The following is a 17523-nucleotide window of genomic DNA, read 5'->3' on the forward strand; positions in this document are numbered from 1 at the left end:
GGCTCGTCCCGTCCCGTCCCGTCCCGTCCCGTCCCGTCCCGTCCCGTGCGGTCGGAGCCCTGGGCGGGAGGAAGGGAGGAGTGAGCTCGCCGGCAGAGCGGGGACGGCCCGGGAGCGGGGCGGGGCGGGGCTGCAGCGGGAAGGGGAGCGGTGGGAGAGCGGAGCCGTGCCGTGCCGTGCCGTGCCGTGCCGTGCCGGGGCCGCGCGGGGCGCCGGGCCGGGGTCTGCGCGCGTCCGGCCGCCCCGATCCGGGAGCGCCCGCGGCGGCTGCTTTTTCCCTGTGGCCCGTCTTGGCTTTTCTGCTCTTTTTCTTTTATTTTACGTTTGCTTCTCTGTCCCCCCCTCCCCCAATGCCTTGCTTGGGTTTTCGGATGAGCATCACGGCGAGCCAAGAGCAGGCGAGAAGCGCACGGAAGGGGGGACAAAAAMGTAACAAAACCCAGGTCGTCCTTTCTGTTCTTCGGTGGTGCAACGAGCGGCTCTTCGGGGGGGGGACGCTGCGGCTCCCCGCGGCGCTGCTGCTCGCTGCTACCCGGTACCGCGGCCTCCGAGAGCTCGCGGCGCGTCCCGGGCCGGCGGCAGGGGGGACGCGGCCGCGGCGCGGCGGCTCCGCACAACAAACCGGCTTGCAGTCAGGCCTTTCAGACAATCTTCCTTTAATACAAAGTCAATATATCTACATACACAGTGGCATGAAAACCACTTACTGTTTCAGTTTGAAATAACAGTGTGAAAGCAACAGCACTTTGCTCTCATACAAAGGAAAAAAAAAAAAAAACACCCTCCCCCCCCACCCCAAACGCTTCCAGTAAGATTTTTGCTGCAACATACTTAGAAATTTGGGCAACTTTCACACAAATAAGAAGGAAAACCTTGAAGAAGCCTTTCGTTCAGTCTTTTTTTTTTGTTTTTCCCTCAGTTAAAGACAGGAAAGAGAGTGTTGCAGGGTCTTCCGGGTCGCGCTGGATGGCCACCATCACCCCTTTTGGAAAAATAAAGAAGGGCAGGTCCCAGGCAAGCAGCGCTCGGGGCGGCCAGGGCAGGCTGGGCCCCGCTGCGCGAACCCGCCCGGCCCCGGGCGATGCGCAGGAGCYGCGGGGCTCCAGCCCCGCGCAGAGACCTGGGCCGGTCCTGCACGACACCTTTGCTGTTTAAGGCCCGCGTGCGCGCCGTGGGGCTGAAATTGCTGCCGTTCAGCTTCAGTTATAAGACACTTACTTGGCTTGTTCGCTCTCCCGGTTCAGCACCGGCCCTGCTAAGACCGGGCAACAACGCGGCCACAGCAGAAGGGGAGCGCTGGCACCGCCGCCCCMGCTACGCCTGCCTGCTGGGCTCCCGCCCTTCCCGAGCCACCTGATATGTCTGAGCTTGAAAACAAACAAAACAAAACGAAACAGAAAACAAACAAAAAAAAATATCCAGAAAGGACATTTTGTTCTTATATGAGCAAGTCGAACCTTTGAAATGGTAGAAAAGCAATATGTAGAAGTAGCAATTCGCACTGCATTTTTATATATCACAGCCATTACACGTAACATTTCTACAGTGAAAAAATAGACTGTCTTTGAACATAATATGAACAAATAAGCAAATTTTTCTTTTAAATTCATCGACTGATATTCTGTCTTTTTTTTAAAAAAAAGGGAAAAAATACACTATTAAAAAAAAAAAGTAATGTCACTTGTTACAGTTACATTGATACTTTAAAGCAAGCCACTCACAGTATATGCCATTGAATGCATCTTTCTTAGTTGATCTTTCCACATTAGTTATACAGCTAGGGCATGTTCACAGCTGTGCCGTGGTACTGGGACAGTCCTGAGAGTAGCTCCGCGTCGCTCCTGCGGTCAGAGGTGACGAGTTGGCAGCAAGAAGCAGTTGGCTTTGGGAAACAAGTTTCTTAAGGGCGCTGCAGGCTCCTTTCAGAAAGCTGCTCCCAGCCTTTGGAGGCAGGAACTGCCCGGGGGCGGCCCYGCTGCGTGCGGCAGAAGCGGGTCTGCGTGAATGTGCAAAGGGACTGGGGAAGGGGCTGCCTTGCTCCACTGGGGTGGGTGGTGGTGGGGTCCCAGCTCTGCTGAAATTAATGCATTCGAGTGGCTGGATGTGCTGAAAAGGGGGCCCAGAACCAGCAGTCAGTGAACCCAGCCCCAGGTTGCTGCCACCTCTACCTGTCCCGCCTGTGGGTGAGGGGAGGGGGCTATGCCACGCAGCCAGGTCTGGGGTTTATACCTTTCTTTCTATAATTTTAAATATCCTAAAAAATAAAATTTGGAATTAGAAGAAATATGAGGAATGTTCCAAGTATTCAAAATGCGAGTTATAAAACCTCTCGTGCAGCAGGGGCATTCAGGGAATGCTGTTTGCAAGGTGCCTGTAAGCCCAGAATCATCCCAATGTTGATACCAAGATTATTAAGACTCCAGCTGGAAGAACTCTTGGCCCTAAGTTTGCCTAAGTGTTGACATTTAGCTTGTTTCTTTTCTCATCTTTTACAGAACACCTTCAACGCTGCAAGTGACTTCCTTTAAAGACTGCCAACTATATTAGTAAATAAACTGAACTCTAATGATGTAACCAAAGTCGGTTTCCTTCCCTTCTCCAGCGGTAACATTTCGCAAGGTGTGTTATAGCTTTCRGGTCTGTTTCACGATGTCCATACATCCTCCACAGCGAACACCACTTGAGGTAACAAGAGCAGTTCACCACTTAAAGCAGTCCTTCAGCAACCTCCCGAGCTGCCTCTTCACGGTCCAGGTTACAACATGGAGTTCCTGAAGGGGTGTTCCTTTCATCCTTCCCCCTGCTCCCCAATGCATTGTCCAGATGAAAAGGTACTTCTTCTGATTCAGTTTTGTAAGTTCAAGCGCTCCTCCTGGGTCAGAAGAGGCCTTCCAGGACTTAAGTGTTTGGTAGAGTCTGCACAACGGATGGCTTTTTATGTTGCATAGTGATCAAAACTTCCCAGATACTCCAGAGCTGCCTGGTAACAGAACTGGTATTCATCCTGCAAACAGTAAAGAGGCAACAGAGCTTCAGCTTCAGCAGCTGGAACAGCTCTTCGCCATCCCTACCCAGCTTTCCAGCTAACYGGTCCTTGGGCAGGAACCACATGCAGGCTCAGAGAGATGGGAAGTTGTGGGAGAGGAAATCCCTCCCCTTTACTGTTTGACACTAATCCCCACCCTTAACCTTTCCTTAGCTGTGGCCAAAAGGTGCTGGTTCAGAGCAGGTGAGTCYTCCTAAACTCAGCAGCAGGGATGAGATGAGAATCAGGGCTGGCAGACTGGGATGAAGTTCTGATGAGCACTTATAACATTTTTTTTTAAATTACCAAGTAAGGTAAAATCAGCAGTGCAGCCTGAGACCACTAATTCTCCAGGGAAGGCTTTGCTAGTGGTTAACCAGGGCAGCTGAGGGACTGGCCTGCAGCTCTAGTGCTTTGCTTCTCAGCACTGAGTGCACAGTGCTCAAGCTGTGATAACGGAAGGGTTCCCCACTCCACCTTACCTCTGTTTGCACCATAGCAGGTCGTTGTGTTCGCAGCATCTTTACTGTCTGGAAAATATCTACAACACCTTCATAACGCATTCTTTCCAGGACAATACTCAGCGTGATGAACACTCCAGTCCTGCCCACACCAGCACTTCAGAGAACAGAGAAGAGGGGAGGGGGAAAAAAGAAAAAGAGAAAAATGGAGAAGACCATGTTACAATTTTCAAATGGCTTCCTAAATGCTAAGGTTATAGTATGATCCAGCTAACAGCCATGTCTTCTGAACACAAACATGTTAGAACTGGAAAGACTCAGTCCTTCAGCAAGTAGGACATAGTAAAACTGAGCACATGTGACCCGAACAAACTTCTGAGAGGCTGACATAGAAAGATCAAAAGCTCTGGCAGTATAGACAGCGGTCAGTACGAAAATTGTTACTAATGTGTAACATCAGGCTTTTTGAATGGAAATACTTTGGAGAATGCAGTGCTGTGCGTTATCCTCATCTGTACATAGGGATCACAGATGGATGCATGATTCTTGCCATCAGCAGACAAGGCCAGCAGGGTTAGAGGCTCAGTTTAGGCTGAGACTGGTAACAAAGAACTTGTATAATTCCAAATATAAGAGCTGCTGAGGGTCCCAGCCCAGAGTGTACAGCACTTCTCTGTAGCATAGTGCAACTTTTGAGTCTCATCTCCAACTGTGTCTGCAGTAATGTGCAGGTCAAAAATTTGTTAACGCTGTGCTTCCCATCTCCTTCAGAGTTACCAGCATTTCATTCCTCTCTTCTAAATAAAAGAGGTTGAAGGCCTTATAGGCAACGGCGGAGTAAGGAAGGAGTTTCATTGGCAGAAGTAACCCCCTCCCCCCCAACTTTGTCTAGAAATTGGTATGTGATGATGGGGTGGGAAAGGAGAGAGATTTCTGCAGGATTTTAATTCCTTCTGCTCTTTTGATTCCTCAGATGAATTAGGAAGTTTCCATCCGCACGTGCCTACCTGCAGTGGACAGAGATGGGGCCATCCTGCCCAAACTGTTCCTTTGTCTTATGCACCTGCCCAATGAAATCGATAAAACCTTCTCCTGATTTTGGCACACCTTGTTCTGGCCAGTCTGTGAACTGGAACTGACGCACAGTTCGCGACTGCCCGTCCTGCAGGAGGACACAACACTAGTTAAAACATCCTGTATTCACGCTACTAAATACAAAAGGCAAAATCATCTTGTTGCTAGTTCATTAAGGGACACAAAAATATTAAATGAATTTTGAGCTGGGCTTGAGTGAGTGTATATGTTATGATGAAGCTGCTCATCTTGCARTTGACATTTCTGGAGTCAGCTTGTCAGTACAGATCTATACTCCTGGCAGGTGTCCTGAAAGCTCTGACCATCGCAAAGACTGCACAGATGGAGTCTACAGCAAAGGTACATTCAAGGTGAGGTTACGGCCTCTCTATCAATCTTGAAGAAGAGTTGCCATAATGTCAGAATTACAGCTGACATGAAGATAAATCTTGTTCTACCAGCACTGAAGAGGCATCCTGCTCAACCTTGCAAATAGAATTATCAGGTTCTATAACACTAGCAACCGCAAAAGCCCAGGAAGCTGCTTTGAGAGTGAGGGTTACATTCACTAAACAAATCTCYGTAGGTATTGAAATATTTCCTCGTAGGAAAAATCAGACATTGAATCTATGATAACTTAAGTGAATGTGCCCTTTTGAATATGAGTAACGATGGCTCCTCTTAAAACTAGAAAAGAAGTGTAAATCTTCTGTAGGGCAAACAGTGTTCTTCGCAGGCCTGTTTTCATTAGTTGTTTAGGGAGATACTAATTTTTGCCTTTATCTAAAATGAGCTGCAAGTAAACTAAAGCTTGGTTTATCTCTGGTAAAGTGACTCAACATTACGATTAGTGAGCAGAGGCTAGAAAACTACTTTCAATTTCTAAGAAAATATATTCAAGTTCAGTTTATCTGTGTTTGKGTGCTCTCTTCCTTATCAAAACTAAGCTCTCCTCCACTGATTATAATTCTCAGACTTTTGTGTAGGAAGTRTTTACACCTCAATCTTTGTTATAGGAGCCAAAACAAGCCAAACTTGCCTTCTGTAAGACACCTTCCCTGTTGCATGTGTTTGAGCTGCTCCAGCCCACGCCCAGCTACGATCCTCCCATGAAAGCTCCACGCAGACAGCACATCACACAGCACTTACTTACCCTGGCATCAGTGACCTTGAATTCTCGCAGAATGTACTGAGGCATGTTGTATTCAGCCATKGGATCCACTACAAAGTACTGGTACCGGGCAGAGCGCTCCGCTGGCCAATACTGATGGCACTTTTCCTGCCAAGGAGTAATAAACATCTTTGTTAGCCCTTGTGCTGTGGGYGTCCCCCATCCTTCTCCTCAGCACCCACTTACCCGACCCATCTCGCGAAGCTTAGTCAACATCACAACAATGGTGGAGTTGTTCTCCCACAGCATCCGCCAGAAGTCTTCAGTAGTCTCTGCCAGAGGCCCTTGAGTAGCAATGTATGCCTTCTGCTGTCTGGAACAGAGCACAGACCCAGGGGAAGGTCAAGGCTAGGGAGAATGCATTATACGTGTTCACCAACGCTTCTGCCAAGTCGTAAAGGCTGAAGATTTGGAAAACAGATACACCGGAGAAGAACAAGAAGGGTGCAAGGTCTAAAGGGGCAGGAGGGGTGTTTGGTGCTAATAGTCAAAAAAGAGCCAATGATGCAGTTTTCTCTAATTACTGATTCAGAGGACTAAATCCAGACCATCTAGCATGATGCACCTAATGGAAGAACACGACATACACCACATTCCTGGAATGGGAACCTGTATTTTCTGGAACTATCTAAGATCTGAAGAGTAAGCTGCAAAGGTGCTCAAGCCCAGCAGCCCCAGCTAGATCCAGGAGTGTTGCACGCACCTGCCTGGAGGTGTAGGAGTGGGGTTGCTTTGTACCCTTTGCTAGGGCTTGGCTTCAGCTGACCAGGCTCTGGGCATTACCAGAGGCTGCAGTTCCTAGAGCTTAAACACGTGGCACATCGTGCCTGTGGGAAGCTGTCATAATTGCAACATTCCCAAATCCCCAAAGCAATACAAAATGATAATCTGTTTCGTAGAAACCTCCCCACAGCAAAATCCACCCCCTCAGCAATGCTCAGTATTTAGGACTGGCACCTGGAGAGGTGTTTCGTTTGTTTGCTTGAGGGGAAAGGTCATTTTAAAAACACAGAGAATAAACTTTATCAGAATGCTGTATTGAGTCTGTGTGGATTGCTGGCCCTCAGCAGGAGGGAGTTTCCTCTACAACTGCACTATTGTTTGCAGTACACACATGGGACAGAACAACACACCTGGGACAACTAGTCTGTCCACCTGTCAGTACTTCCATGTCCTGTGAACCAACCCAGTCTGCTAAGTTAATGCCCTGGCAGTTTAGGGAGCAGCAAGGTTGCTGTTTACCTGTAGCCATCAATAAAGCTGGCATTGATGTAGTCTGACCCTTCCACTCCTCTGATGGGCTGAAGGCAGACCCGCGTGGTCTCATATGGCATGATGTTGACAAGGCGATTCTTGAATTTGTTGCACGGGAGGTTGGCACTGATGAACCTGGAGGTGTGGGCTTTGGAGTTGGCGAGTCGCTGGAGGCAAAAGCAGAGTCACACCCATTAAGTCCAGTCCCCACTGCCCCCCGCTTTTTTGCCAGGCTCCTACTCCAGCCCATTTTCCTTGCTTTTCATGTTCTACCACGTTGCTTTGCGTGTCTCCTTTTTTCAGGGGAACAAACAGAGGTTGACAGATGTTTTCCCCAGCAAAATTTTCAAGTAATAATAATAAAACAAAAAAAAAAAGTTAAAACCCAATCAAAGGAGGGAGCAAATTCAATCTGGAGTTGAAATGACCAGCCAAGCTTCTTGCAGTAGCAACCGGGTCTCCCCTGGGAACCACAACAGCAGAAGTCAGAATAATTACTTCTCTAACATAAAACCAAAAAGTTCCCATTAGCCTTAGAAGGGCTCCACGTCTGTCACCCAGGAGTGGAAGCAGAACAAAGCTCCACTTATGAATACAGAGCATCCCCAGCTCCCCGTCCTCATTCTTTCCTCAATGAAAAAAAGACTAATTCTAGTCAAGTCATTTTTTAAATACTAGGATTTCTGAGCTTAAAGCTTCCAGAACACTTGCATGTATTGCTTGGGCTATTAGTCACAGCAGTGGAAGAAGAAATATAACCCACCCTGCTGTGAGTGCACTAGAAAARCCCAAATGAGGATCACCTCTCAAGGAGCAACCAACGTGTGGCTCTCCTCATCACACTGACCCTCCTTAACTTCTCCCACTGCATAAACCTGGATATTTCCATGCATGGGCCCGTGTCATTTCCCTGCCTGTCTCTTGTATCATCCAGTGCTAACAGAAAGCAAAGACACCACTGTCCCCATTTGAGCCTTTGAGTCTGCTGGGCTGTATGTGCCCCTACCTTGAACTCCAGCTCCATGCCTGTCACGTGCTCTCCAACTTCAATCTGTGCCAGTTTCTGGATGTAAGTGTAGAGATTCCTAGCTGGGACCTCCGTGTTGCCGCAAGCAACCGCCTCAAGCAAGGCATCGTGTATAAAGCTGTACTGGTCTTCTGTCTGTACCATGTAGTTGCGCTGTGACCTCATGAGGGTAACATGCCCATAAATGTCCACTGTCTTCTCATGTTTTATCCTCTCCAGCATGGCATCAATCACAATGAAGCAGCCAGTCCGTCCAACTCCCGCGCTGAAAGGAAAGGGAGAAAAATAAGTGATGGACAGTTCCTCCCCTGACACTGACTTACAGCTGATCCAAGTTACAGATGCTCTAGTGTGCAAGCACGGTGCTAGAACAACCTGCTCTGGAGCCTAAAACGCTGTTCATCTGAGCCCCACACCTAGGGGCTAGTGCTCTCATGATGCCAGGGAGATGTTCCTGGAGTTCAGAGCCCACAGATGGAAAGGTCCCCTCATCTTCTGTGCCAGCTTCTACACAGAAGTACTCAGGTTTAGACCCAAAGAGTTTGCAACGTGCAGAGATTCACTCTGAGTCTCAGCTCAGTTTAGCTCCCCCGTCCTCCCTGCCCCCCCCCGAACGTCTGATTTTATGTCATCTGAGGACAGAAGATGAAAAACTGTCTATGGCAGCACCTATTGCCCCATGATATTGATAGTGATCTGCCCCATTTCCCACACCTCTTCATCTGTGGCATCCCCACGATGTGAGCTCTCCTGGCAGACACACAGTTACAACAATTCTTGGTAGGGGCTCTGGGCCTGAACAAAAGCTTGGCATGATCTGAAGGTTTAAAAAGCATGTTTAATCACTCAGATCTTTCAGCAGCTGAGAAACTATTGATGTTGTAATGACATGCATCACTCCTTTACCTAAATGTTTTTGTGCACTGAGGTAACATCAAACTTGTGTGTAAAGGCATTCATAAACCAGCAGGGCTCTGGGGCTCTGTGTACTTGCCCTTGTTAATAAAGGGTTTCCTCTTACTAGTCTAGTGAAGTCTCTTTTTTTTTTCCCATAAAACCCCCTTGATCTCTGTTAATTAGACTGCCTAACACCCGAACCAAGCAGGTGACTGTAGCTTTGGCAAGAATTTAGCAGCTGATCTGGGAGCTGGTTCATGCACCTTGTGAGCTGACAATACTCTTTATTCATTTTCTGAGAGGTGCACAATAATTGCCATCTGCAAGGTTAGTGATAAGTTRCCCACTTACAAAGACTGTTTAAGTGGCATCCTCTAGGAGAGGCAGGATTAGCGTCCCCCAACTGCCTGTAAAATTCAGACGTCACTTTCCTCAGCRCTGCCCAACCCGCAGGCTCCTCTGCATCCTCCCGAGGAATGCAAGGATTTATCTAAGTTGAGGCTGCAAGCGTTCCTTGCTGGATTGTAAATTGAATTAAGGAATGCTACCAGCCCACAGGGGCCTTCAGTTTGTCACTTTTAGAAAGGCTGCAGCGCTCAACTCTTTCAATCACTGTCAGCTCTCCCTTTGACAGCTCAGGTGACTCTGCCTCCCAAACACCCTATGAAGCAATGCTCAAGCAGCCTCCTAAGTCCCACTTTATCTTCCTGCTTTCCCACTGTGACAACGAAGCAGCCCTACACAGTCTGGAAACATACACCAATACAGCACCAGGAGCTTCCCCTTGCTAACATGTCCAGTGATGTGGTGCCAAGCAAACCACTCCTCTCAGGAAATTCTGCTCTGAATGAAAACCTCAAGTATCCACCTCAGATACTGGCTGGGAATCCACTTGGTAGCTCCAGCCTGTTGCATACTTGCTAAGAGACTATGCTTGCCTCAGCGAAGAAGATTCCTCCTGGGATGCAAATCAACATCTTACTGAACTTTTGCCTCCCTTGCAGATAGCCCTGTGGAAGAGTGAGGTGAAGAAAATCAGTACCTGCAGTGCACCACAATTGGGCCAGCATCAGGGGGGTTGCAGGTTTTCACCCGCCTCAGAAAAGCCAAGAAAGGAGTGGGGTATTCGGGTACACCGTGGTCAGGCCACGCTGTGAACTGGAACTGGCGAACCTCTCGCTTCTCACTGGAGCCATTCTGTAAAGAAACAAGACCAGTAAGGGTAACGTGAGGTGTCAGCACAACCCCATACCCTGTGCCGTGCGAGGAGGATGGCGTGCTGCCTCCCATCCCCCAGCAGCGAGGGAAAACTCACTTTGTGAAGGGAGAATGTTCGAACGCAGAATGTTGCCAGCTCAATGGTATCGAGTAACGTCACTTGAATCATTCCGTAGGTGTCCGTACCCCGGCCTGGCCAATACTGGTCACACTTTATCTAGAAAACAAGAGGTATTGCTGAACTCTGGGACAAACCCTGCACTGCAACGGAAGCTCATTCCAGAGCTGCCCTGGCATTACAGGTGAAGCTGGCCAGCTTGCCAAGTGGAGGAAAAATGGCTCTTTCCAGAGCACCACACTAGGGACAGCTCCAGCACGAAAAGCTCCTACTGACTAAGCACAGGCATCACATCAGTCAAGTAGACAACAGACTGGAATGATCCTGAAGATTAGAGGGAAGGTACTGGGGCTTGTTAAACAAGAGAACTGAACGTGAAACTTGCCACATGATTAACTTCAAGACAGAGCTACAGAGCACGCACTGGGATTGAGCGTCCTCTTCTCTTGGAGCAGGTAGAAATCCCCCGCTGACATAAATGTGGGCTTCTGATGAAAGGGAAAGCATTCCTCCAGTCCCCCAGGATTATGACTAACTAGTCATCTCTCATGCAGCTCACCCGTGATTTCTCCTCCAGCTTAGTCATCATAACAATAGTAGCTGAACGCTGCTCCCACACCATCCTCCAAAAGTCTCCAAAGGTCTCTGGCAGGGGCCCCTGCGTGGCAATGTAGGCATTCTGCTTCCGGTAGCCATCAATGTAGTTGGCATTAATGTAATCACTGCCCACAATTCCTGCATTAAATCAGCAAAAGGGAGTTAGTGGATTGTGCGGGACAGTACCTTATGTAGCTGGGAAACGAGATCTTTGCAGGAGTGTTGTTAAGAGACAGTTCCCCTGCAAAAAACGTGCAAAAACACTTGCACCTTCATTTCTTAACGTTGCAGGCTTGCTGGGTTAGAAGCAGTGTGGGGATCAAGAGGCTGTTGGCAAGTTTGTCCCAGCGGAAGCTCCTGCCTTGTAACTCTGCACTATAGAGAGACATTTTCTTTTGCGAGACATTAAGGAGACCAAATATCAAGCCTTGAACCATTTTGCTCTTACTAGTGAGCAAAATAGGAACAAAGGTCCTCATCTAAGGCTCTCGTTTCACTGATCTCAAAGAGGAGAAAAAAAAAAGTTCCTACCCCAGAACGCATGGAGACTGGTAGCAAATGCAGCTGGCTGATGCACTGCACAGCCATCCCAGGCAGTGAGATGCAGCTGGATAAAACCAGGCTGGATTCAGCCAGTAAAGGAGATGGCTTTGAAATGACAAGCTGCGACTCGCTTTAAGTCATACATTGCCATTTTTAGGGGATTTTGTTCTTTTCTTTTTTATGGCATGGGTTACAGGCTATTGAGTTACAGCTGCCTGCTTGTGTCCTTGTTTGAGGGGTTTGATGAGACTGGCAGGAGGTGCTGCCAGAGAGGATAGGGTGATGGGGATGTGGCAGGAGGAAACGGTACTGGAGTTAAAATGGACACTGGCATGAATCAACGCTCAGCTTCGGCGAGCCTCCGAGGCTGGCACAGAGGATTTGCACTATTTGGAGGTTTGGCCCACTCCTAATTACAGCAGAGCAGCTGGCACTGTTGGCAGCTTTCTGCTAACCTAAGATTAACTCGGTACAGAAACACTTAACTCGTGTCTCAAGGGGGAGCCAAGGGTGGGGAGCAGCACCAATATGAAATGGGTTGCTACTGCTCGTCCTGCTGAAGCACTAGACATTGCTGCTGCTGTTGGCTAGGTGCAATCCGCTCTGAGCTGCCTGCCAGTCCTCAAGGGTACTTGGTAATTTCAGCTGCTGGTGGAAATGGCTTTTGATTAAATTTCTGGAGAGTTCCCTGCCTCCACTCCTTCCCAATCTGAAATTTCAGGAGGCAAAGCGGCTGAGCAGCAGCAGGAACGTGATCAAGGCTGAGCTTCCAGAATTAATCTCCCCTCCAGCCCCCTCGGGCCCACTCTGTAATTTAAAATGGGGGCTACAAGCCCCTGCAATGTTCTGCTGCGTGACAGCCCCAGTTACAGAGAAGTCACTGAATTAGAGCCGCTACTTCTTCCTGACCAAGCGGATGCTGACAATCTGCAGCCTTGATGAATCCAGATTTAAAACAAAAAGAAAAACAACAACCCATTCCTCCAGCCCTTTTCATCTTCCAGCCCTCAGTATAAAATACAGCCTGGTAGGAAGGAACATACTAGCCAAGGCAAGCCTGAACCTCTCAGAAGATGGAAAATTGAACCTGGGCCCCCTCTACTTGTGCTGCCATCAGTCTCTCCTCCAGCTCGCTGTGCCCTCGGGCAGAGCTAAGGCTGCTCCGTGCCTTGAGCGCGGTKCCCTCCGCTTTCCCGAGAGCGGACACCAGCCCAAAGCACCCTTCGTTTCTACACTTGTGCGYTCCTCTTTTCTCTTGAATGACAAGGCAACTTTTAAAAGACTTCTCGGCTCATGCAATATTAATCTCGAAAGGAAAACAAGCCAGAGCACAGTCAGCTTCACAATGAGAAATGTTCACAATCCTCTAAAGGCAGACAGGACCAACCCAGATTTGTACAGCTTTTTGGCAAATCACCATGATCTTTGTTACCTCAGAAACAGCACTTCCACTTCCYTTCGTCCCTCAGAGTTATCTTGAAATAGGCAGATTATTCTAGCAATTCCCTTGTCACTAAGGCTTCCAAATTAACCTTTAAAATCACTAGGGGCTTATTAACACACCCCTATCCGCTCTGCTCAGCTGATCAGCTCTTGGCAGTGCAAGGCTGGCTAGAAATGCTTTATCTGTACAGCATAGCCACAYACAGCCCAAGATGATGAAACTCAAATGTTAAAGATCCTGCTGTTGGAACTCCACCTCTTCACCACCAACAGCCCCTCTCGTCCTAGCTTACATCTGGGGAACTCCATCAAGAGCCACAAGCTATGAAGTTTAATGTAAATGTTCTGACTGTGCCATCTCTCACACAAGATCTTAAGAAACGATAGATGACCTACCACGTTAACACTAAACCTTTACTATTTTTAGCCTTTTAGGGGTCAGGACTGCAGCAGAAGCTATGTATCAAGTAATTCTTAGATCTGTACAACTCAGCAGCCATAGCTTTGCTATGTTGTTGGCACTCATATTTGTACAACTAGTCTTCTGCTTATTTCTCATTCATCTGCCATATAGATACACTTCACATCCACTGCCACCCACTGCCTTCTTCCTGCTTTATTCAGAAACGTATTAGAGCAGGGATCTCCAAGTAAAGAGGGAGACAGTTGCTTGATAAACCAGCCTTTGAAATGAGAGACTGCCGCTCCAGGGAACAACRTCAGCCACCAGAACTTTAGAAATGCCTGCTTTACACAAGTCTCTCCTGCTTCCCAGGGTGATGCTAAGAAAAAAATAAAAATAGAGGGTAAAAGGCAAGGGAAGAGAGCATGTGCAATATTCCAGCCTGCCGAAACTTCAGCCTAAGGCAAACCTGTATGAGTGGAGGCTGCTACAGTACCTTCGATGGGCAGCAGAATGACACGGGAGTGGTCGTAGGCAATCACGTTAGCGTAACGGTTTTTGGGCTTGTTCACTTCGAGGTTCGAGTGCTCCCAGGTGAACTGCTGGCCAGGGTCAATGGACTGGAGGAATTAGGAAAGAAAACATAATAGTCAGAGAGGAGAAAAGCAGCAAATCAAGCTCTGAGTGCCTTGCTCCGCACGGGACAGACCGTGGCTCTGAAGATCTAGCTGAGGAAACGCAGCATTCACCGTTTTCTTCCCTCAAGAATAGATCTTTGCTGCGGAAAAGCTCCAGCCCTGCGGCATAACGTGMTCCCAATCCCGTCTCCTTGGCCCCAAGCAGCTCCCGAGATAACTCCCCCTCCGGCATGACGCAGTGCAACACGGACGCGGAAGCGTCGCAGCAGTCGCAGGCTGCCGCACAGAGGCCTTGAATCACGTCCCTGCCGCGATGGCACGGGATTAGTCACGGCCCGGTGTCACGGCCCAACGGCAGGCGGCCGGGAACGAAGAGCAGCACCCACCGCATCAGCACGTCTTTACGAAGCGCAGAGGCTAAACCCGCGCGTGGCTAAACTAACTCACGACTAACAGGGCTCAGCCGTACCAGTGAGCACTAACACCTGGGCAGCGCGGTATCTAAGCTAGGACGAGCTTTATAACCAGCATGCAAGCGGCACACGAAACACCAGGGATAAACCTGCCGGTCAGACGGGGCACTACGTGGGACCGCGAAGGCTCGGGCRTCCCGGGCGCGCAGGGTGGAGCGCGCCAGGGCGCCGGGAAGGGGCCGGCGCCGGGGTGAAGGAGCTGCCCGAAGGAACAGCTTCACGACAGCTCGTCAGCACCGCTCTTGGCTCTTTACAGGGGTGAAGGAGCGAACAATGAAACGCGCTGGAGAGAAAAATCCGCTCTGCCTGTCCTGGTGATTTGTGCTGGGTTTGGTACTTTTCTCTTTTATATTTTTTTTCCTTTCTTCTTTTTTTTCCCCAAGTCCAGCTGTCCCAGATATGGAAATTAGGTTAATTACGTTTACCTCTAAATCCGCAGCCAGAGAATTAAATAAAACAAGGGCTTAATTCCTTCATCATTTTGCAGAGCCCTAGGGGTTTGCAGCAACCGGAGGCTTGGCAGGAGCACGTTGAGCCCTGCTTCCCACTCTTCCCTCTTGCTGCCAGCCCCGGGCCGGTGGGGACGGGGGCCCGCTTGCCTCGACTAGCTCCCAAGAGCTTGGCCCCTTGCCGGGCACCCACCTCCCCCGCCCTCCCTCCGCTGCGCCGAGACCCCGGAGCTCGCCGGGCACAGCTCGGCTCCGGCGGTCGCGGCCGTGCTCGTACAAAAACYGCACAACGCTAACGCCCTCCTGCACGCTCGCGGTGGAGCATTTCTAACTAATGGGTATTTATACTGTTGTAATGTGTCTGTTTGCTCTCTATCCCTCTAATCTCGCCTCGCATTCATTTCATTAGCGATGTTTGTTTAGCTCTGGCTCTCCCACCGGAGGAGGTTGTGCTGGAACTAAGCCAGGGCACTTGGGATACTGCGTTATGCAAATTAGTCTTTGAAATCTGGGCAGAGCGTATTACCAGGCGGCTGCTCCCCCCGTGCGCCAGCAAGGGCCGAGAGACCCCAGCAGAGCAAACGCGCCTTCTCCCCCTGCTCGAGCCCCTTTCCTGGGCGAGGGGCTGTGACTACAGCCGCTTTTTGCTAGCCAGACCAGAGAAAAAAGCACCCGAGAACCAGCCATTTGGTCCGAAAGCACCCGCTCGCCCTCCGCCTGCGAGCAGAACGAGGCAGTCTAGACTTGTTATTAGACTAAAAATATCAGGGCATTTTATGTCTTTGAACAACAGTAACAAAAAAAATTTCAGGCATATGTTCAATCCGCAATAAAAGCAACTCGCATGATGATCCRCCGGGTGCCTGGCGGCACTGGGCGTTCACGCTGGGATTTAACCAGCGCTGAGGCAGCCGCAGTAGATCCTCGGAGCGGCCGGCAGCCGGGCTGCGCAGAAACACCGTCCTTCCCCTCGCGGGTGACAGGGGAGCCATGTTAGGCAGCAGCAGCAGTAACGCTGAGGACTACGAGCCTCTTCTCAGTCTGCTCCAGACCGGCCCTACCTGCTAGCTGGGCATTTTACAGTCTGCRATATTCATTTGAAATGCAAGTCCAGCAGCCACAGATCTGCCTGGCTGCTCACCCACAGGACCCCATTTGAGTATCCCATTTGAGTTTGCAAGGAGGAGAAATAAGAGCACAAGAAAACCCAGACAAGACAAGGCACAAATCATCCTGTTTCCTCACGTTCAGCTCGGTGGCCCCACAGGCTGCATCAGCCACTGAGGATATACTGTCCCTCTCACCTAACTTCAGCTATCCAAACATGGGATGTCTAGTCTAAGGCTCAGGTCTCGTCCATGTCCCAAGGACAGCTCCACCCCGACCCACCGGTCTAAAATCAGGAGAATAATCAGTCATACGGAGATGCATCTGCCTTCACGAAGACAGCTTAGACACCTGTCTCAGAAATATGCCCAGGCTTTGGTCAGGAAAAGCCAATGGATTAAGCCTCTTTCCTGTTCATTATCTGGAACCAAATCTAGCACAGCACTGAGCAGGTGCTTAACTCTAAATGCATGAATAGCGTCTCGATTTCAGCTGACCAGATCCTTAAATGAGCTATGTTTATTTGGATGAAGGCTTGTCTAAATTTCCCAGTTCCCTGCTACTGCATACCCATGCACAGCACCCACTCTTGCTCATACCTCATACTCTTGGGATAATTTCAGGTTATCATTGGCTTTGAGATGTTCTGTGTGTTCAGCCAGCTCGGAAACAGGGATTGGTGGGTGGCTGAGCATACCTAAAAGACAAGACAGCAGGGAGAGAATCTCATTTAATAATAACTAAGAAAAATACACAATTGTTGCATATTTTATAAGAAAGAAGAAACAAGAAAAGAAAAAATTACAATGTAAGATCTGCAATGAAAGTAGGGAGGTTAGAAGAGAAGAATTCAGGGCTCGAAATTGTGTCCTTGGAAGTAAAAAAAAAAAAAATCAAGGAAATAAAAATAACAGTAAAATGAGAGTGTTCCCGTGATGGCCCCATTCTCAATGTGTAAATCAGAAGAAATTGAAAAGGAAAATCCGAAGAGCAGATGCGTGTTAGCGATTCCAAGAGTGGACTTAAAATGAGCAAACGCTGCCAGAGGCGCCTACGCAGCAAACGTTACAGCACCCACAATGATCATTAAACAAACTCCAACACAAGAGAAGGGAAGGGGCAGGGATCCAGCCAACCATGGTGATGTGGGGCAAGGGAAGGGAATGCAGATGGGGGGAAGCAGGGGAGGCTTTTCGAGAACTGTTTCTCTGCACAACACCAGCTCTGTAAGCTTCTTGGAKAGCTCACGGACCCAGTGGTCATCATTCCAATGAAGTACCCTGACCTGGAAGTGTCAAGCACTGGCTCCCCCTCCTGYTCATGGGCCTGCCAGAGATGGTCCTTCTACAGCAGAGCCCACAGGTCGCCAGCGCTGGTGGGTCCTTGCCCTCCAGGTAGCAGCTCAAGGCTGGGCTGCACCTACCCAGTTGGCAGACTCACTGGCAGAGTCATCAGCTTCTGTGGTGGAGAGGCAAAAGATCCTCTTGCCCCTTCCCAGCCTGGAGCATGGGAGACAGTTGGCTGGGGAGACCAATGCCTCACAACCCTGGTTCATCTGCTTCACTTGCAATTCTTGCCAACACGGAGCTGTGCTTGCACTGAGACGGGCAGAGGAACAGCCAGAG

At 49.3% G+C, this 17523-nt stretch overlaps 1 protein-coding gene across 5 annotated transcripts in view; it reads right to left on the minus strand.

The window, feature by feature from the left end:
• Positions 1–639: 639 nt before the first annotated feature.
• Positions 640–17523, minus strand: part of PTPRS (protein tyrosine phosphatase receptor type S) — a 103035-nt gene continuing 86151 nt past the window's right edge. For all 5 annotated transcript variants that reach the window (XM_085312626.1, XM_085312625.1, XM_085312627.1 and 2 more), the window contains 12 exons: positions 16498–16595; positions 13728–13851; positions 10805–10980; positions 10225–10344; positions 9952–10106; positions 7992–8277; positions 6974–7152; positions 5918–6044; positions 5714–5839; positions 4494–4648; positions 3508–3643; positions 640–3004 (listed from right to left, as the gene is read on the minus strand). In XM_085312626.1, the coding sequence (XP_085168752.1) occupies positions 2936–3004; positions 3508–3643; positions 4494–4648; positions 5714–5839; positions 5918–6044; positions 6974–7152; positions 7992–8277; positions 9952–10106; positions 10225–10344; positions 10805–10980; positions 13728–13851; positions 16498–16595 (1751 nt within the window). In that variant the 3' untranslated portion in view covers positions 640–2935. The remainder of the gene's footprint in view (positions 3005–3507; positions 3644–4493; positions 4649–5713; positions 5840–5917; positions 6045–6973; positions 7153–7991; positions 8278–9951; positions 10107–10224; positions 10345–10804; positions 10981–13727; positions 13852–16497; positions 16596–17523) is intronic.

The sequence above is a fragment of the Rhea americana genome, unplaced genomic scaffold (assembly GCF_003343005.1).
Source record: "Rhea americana isolate MKP2758 unplaced genomic scaffold, rheAme1 scaffold_369, whole genome shotgun sequence".
NCBI lineage: Eukaryota > Metazoa > Chordata > Aves > Rheiformes > Rheidae > Rhea > Rhea americana.